This window comes from Diaphorina citri, unplaced genomic scaffold (genome assembly GCF_000475195.1).
Source record: "Diaphorina citri unplaced genomic scaffold, Diaci psyllid genome assembly version 1.1 scaffold5475, whole genome shotgun sequence".
NCBI classification, from domain to species: Eukaryota; Metazoa; Arthropoda; class Insecta; order Hemiptera; family Psyllidae; genus Diaphorina; species Diaphorina citri.
In genome coordinates this window covers 2,736-7,298 of record NW_007382851.1, presented here as the reverse complement: position 1 = coordinate 7,298, position 4,563 = coordinate 2,736, and the positions used below count along the sequence as shown (strand labels likewise).

At 36.2% G+C, this 4,563-nt stretch overlaps 1 protein-coding gene across 2 annotated transcripts; it reads left to right on the top strand.

Moving 5' to 3' along the window:
- LOC103521561 (RNA polymerase II-associated protein 1-like) lies at positions 1–3,109 on the top strand. Of its 2 annotated transcripts, XM_008486673.2 has the most exons (6): positions 1–47; positions 434–554; positions 1,091–1,257; positions 1,879–1,963; positions 2,348–2,481; positions 2,730–3,109. In XM_008486673.2, the coding sequence occupies exons 2-6, from the start codon at positions 470–472 to the stop codon at positions 2,778–2,780; spliced, it is 522 nt and encodes a 173-aa protein (XP_008484895.1). In that variant the 5' UTR covers positions 1–47; positions 434–469; the 3' UTR covers positions 2,781–3,109. The 2 variants fall into 2 exon arrangements, with proteins under 2 accessions (XP_008484895.1, XP_008484894.1); XM_008486672.3 differs by lacking the exons at positions 1–47; positions 434–554 and adding an exon at positions 564–686.
- The last annotated feature ends 1,454 nt before the right edge of the window (positions 3,110–4,563 follow it).

The following is a 4,563-nucleotide window of genomic DNA, read 5'->3' as shown; positions in this document are numbered from 1 at the left end:
TTCCATCACAGCCAGATTTTGTCGACTGAGCTGCACGTTCTTGGCAGGTAAGAAAGTCTTCCTTCGCCAGCCTAGTTAGCTTGATTGGTAGCGCGTCTGCCTTGTAAGCGCTAGGTCGCGGGTTCGATTCCCGCCCGGGGGGATTTTATCATGAACGGATCATGTTCGTTCTCGGAACGGCTGGCTTTCTACTATCCTGTCTTCTTTCTCTCTTCGATGTCGGGACGATAAGACCCTAGCAGTTACAGTTCCCTCTATCAAACCTCTTGAAAAAAAAAAAAATCATTTGTGTTCGTTCTCGGAACGGCTGGCTTTCTACTATCCTGTCTTCTTTCTCTCTTCGATGTCGGGACGATAAGACCCTAGCAGTTACAGTTCTCTCTATCAAACCTCTTGAAAAAAAAAAAAATCATTTGCATGTTTATTGTTTCAGATAACGACATGTTCCGAGGTGTAACTGAGCTACTACATGCTATTCTCACATGTCTACTACGTCACTATAACGAGCTTGACTTTAATAAACCCATTGAGGGACTCTCGTCGTTTTACGATTTGTAAGTATGAGATAACGACATGTTCCGAGGTGTAACTGAGCTACTACATGCTATTCTCACATGTCTACTACGTCACTACAACGAGCTTGACTTTAATAAACCCATTGAGGGACTCTCGTCGTTTTACGATTTGTAAGTATGGTTGTTGTTGTTGTTGTGGAGGCTTTAGCTATAAAAATATCTCTTCTATCAGCCATACACCAGGGTGATGGTCTCTAGCCATGTTTAATCGACTCGTCCTGAACCGCGGTCAACCATCGTGAAGACTGGTCTTTTCAAACTATCAGATAGCTAGGCCAGTTAGTCCTTTGAAACTATCAGATAGCTAGGCCAGTTAATCCAACAGGGACTTCTATCAGCCATACACCAGGGTGATGGTCTCTAGCCATGTTTAATCGACTCGTCCTGAACCGCGGTCAACCATCGTGAAGACTGGTGCTTGTTCTTTTCAAGCAGAGAGAACCCTTTGGAACTATCAGATAGCTAGGCCAGTTAGTCCAACAGGGGTCATTAGAAGCTAATATATTCTGTTTCAGCTATCGCGAACTTCTCGAGCAATTCGCGGGTGTTTCTTACGGAGATCATGTGTTTGGGGAGTTCATATTGGTTCCTCTTCATCAGAAACATGATAAGAAATACAAGCAGCTATTGTGGAGTGAACAGGCGGCAACGCTCAAGGTTTCTATCTACCCCTATATCCAATGTAAGTTATTTGTGTTTCATTCAAATGAAATTTCTTTCTTTCCTTTTTCTCTTTTTCTCACTTTCTTTTCTTTCTATTAGCGATATGTATAGGGAACAATACAAGGTAATGAAACAGTAGAATTTCGGGAAATGGGTGAGCATATCCGTTTGATTACTTGAGTCTAATTTTTCTCCCAAACCATTTGAGCTGTGTTTTTACAGGTCTGTGATTTATTAAACTGTTGTTTTATTTTACAAATGCAACGCTCAGGTTTCTATCTACCCCTATATCCAATGTAAGTTATTGTGTTTTTCATTCAAATGAAATTTCTTTCTTTCCTTTTTCTCACTTTCTTTTCTTTCTATTAGCGATATGTATAGGGAACAATACAAGGTAATGAAACAGTTGAATTTCGGGAAATGGCCGAAATGGGTGAGCATATCCGTTTGATTACTTGAATCTAATTTTTCTCCCAAACCATTTGAGCTGTGTTTTTACAGGTCTGTGATTTATTAAACTGTTGTTTTATTTTACAAACGATAATGATGTTTTTCATTTTACTAATTTTAATTTAAAGTAAATTACTAATACAAATTTACCTCTCAATAATTTGCTCTATTCTCTCTTGTTTTATTTCAGATTGGTGTTCCATTAGAGGCGTTTTTAACTCCGTGTGAAAATGATCCCAGTCTACTGAACTCTTATCTATTTTATCTTGCATCAGGTAAATTTTGGTTATCGTTGGTATTTATCATGAAATAATTAATTTTACTAAAAAAATAATAATAATAATAATAAAAAAATAGCATGTTTCAAAATAATTACTTTGTCGGTAAGCAAATGTTAAGCCCAGCACGTACGCTACCTTGTCTCTCAACAGATCATTGAGTGATGAGGTGAATATGCAATATTTGTGCATATTTCATGTCCAAATGAGTGAATTTTGTGCAAATATCGCATACACACGCAACAGGTTGGGGGAAAGTCTCCCATCCTAGGTCTCAGAGTCTCAGTCCCTAAAGGATGGGAGACTTTTCCCCCCAACCTGTTGTGTATCTATGTCTACATAGGTTTGTTACCATAATTCTTTTTCTCTTGAATATTTCAGGTAAAATCAGGGAAACTTGGTGTCCTGTGCTGTATTGTGTGGCACTTCATCATGTCTCTGTATTTATACAATCACAGCCAGACAACGAAACTGCCAAACAGCTCAAGTCAAGAGTTGAAAAATTAGGAAACCAGGTGAGTTGAGAAAATAAAAAAATAATTATTATTACTTACATATTTATTAGTTTATGATCATGTTTTATAAGTACTCTATGGCCTATACTAAAAGTAAAAAATGTACAGTAACAAAAACCCAAATCACCCTGGCCTTTTCAAAAAAGAAAAAAAGGTCAGGAAAAAAAACCAAAAACCCCCCTTGCTTAAAAATAAAAAAAAAAAAAAAAAAAATCACAATATTATTTTTTTCTTCTTCCTTGTTTCAGGAATTGAAAACAAAGATATTGAACTATATCTCACCATCAGAAGTGTCCTGAGCCAACAACTATCAATGAGTTGTTATTTATGACTACATAACATCACTCTGTGTTTTTCAAATCAAGAAGAACTGGAGCACATAATGGATGTGTCTATTATAACCAGAGCCACCAGTGTCAGGCTCACTATTTACAATTCAGAACTAAATTAAGCTGAGTATTTCTTTAAATTATGTGGGCCCAAGTTCTTATTGAAACTTTTTAAGAAGAGGGAAAACCTTTTTTTATAAAGATAAATCATGACAATCTCTCTCTTCCAAAAAATAACAGGACTCCTCTCCCACACTGGCTTAAATGCATTAGACTTCAAATTTTGTGATCAAACTCTTTAAAAAAAAATATATATATATATATATATAAAATACAACTTATGATGACAAATAAGAAATATCAGACTTAAGTTTTATGACTTACTAGATCGGAAGAGCGTCGTTTATTTAATATTATTTTTAGGTGTTGAAGTATTCATTTTTCAGGACTGAATTCCTCCTACAGCTTTCTCTAACTTTTTAAAAACAACCAATTTCTTCTCAAATAGGAAACAATAAATGGGAGCAGAGCCCAATATGATGATGCTGATTCGAAATATGGGACTGTCATCTTGTGAAGAGATAGGCCACAACATAATCGTACTGCGCACCACTGGCCAGTTGCTAATTTGACTCGTCAATGGTTGACTATTCCTCTTTTTCAATAGGTATTCAGTCGCCACATCTACACACCACTGAAAATCAAAACAATAGTTCAAGTGTTAGCTAGGTAATAATAACATACTTTGTGATATTCTAGAAAGATATACTGTGGAGGTTGTGGGTTCAATCCCCACCTGGAGCTAAGTTTTATCCTAAACAGATGATGGTTTTGTTCTTTCGAACAGCTGGCTTTCTGCTATCTTTCCTTCTCTCTTGATTTTGGACAGTAAAAAGGCCTCTGCTGTTAGAGTAGGTACCCTCTCTATTCAAATATTTTACTCCACAAAACAAAGTAAAACTTACCTTGATACAAATCAAGTACCACAACACCAGAGAGGCCCAGTGACATCACCTAGAGAGCACAGTGACATCCAATATGAAAAAGAAACACTGTTGCACCATAGTCTTGAAAGCTTGGCTTTAACTTTCTTTTTTGCTCAGTATCAGGAGCTGCTGTAGAGTAGGGGACTGATGGGTTTTGATATTAATGGTAACAGGAATCTTGGTAGCTCTCCATTTGGGGAAAATGATTTGGCACATAAGTTGGTATATCGAAATAACGATGATAACTGTCTTGTGCGGAACAAACTCATTGTATCAGATATCAGTTTATACTTCTTATGAAACACTTTTCTTCTGTAAATCATTCAGACGCAAAAGAAAGTCCCGCCTAGGCTGTTATCACTTTTTACAGACATTTAAACCAAATAACAAATAAAAATATTCCTAAATTCCTACTTATCAACACTAGACTAGCAGGCTGTCGCCACCTGTCCCAATGTGCCAATTTTTGTGAGGTTTTTGCAAGTTGGCAAAAAATGCTAGATTTTTATGTCGTTTTTTTTTTTTTTTTTTTTAACATAATGTGCCTTAGTTGAAATAATCCTTAATATTTTTTTTTAATAATAAATCAAACCCCATTTGCTTTTTTTTGGGTCGTTGCGCTGAGGTCCAAAAATTAAAAAACAATTGACAAGCAAAAATATCTAGCTTATTTTTCAGTACCTACCACCTACAATAAAAATCTATGTGCAATAAAAAACTATCGTAGCTAGAGCAGTAAAATCGGATAGACTCGCAACAGGCTCGTG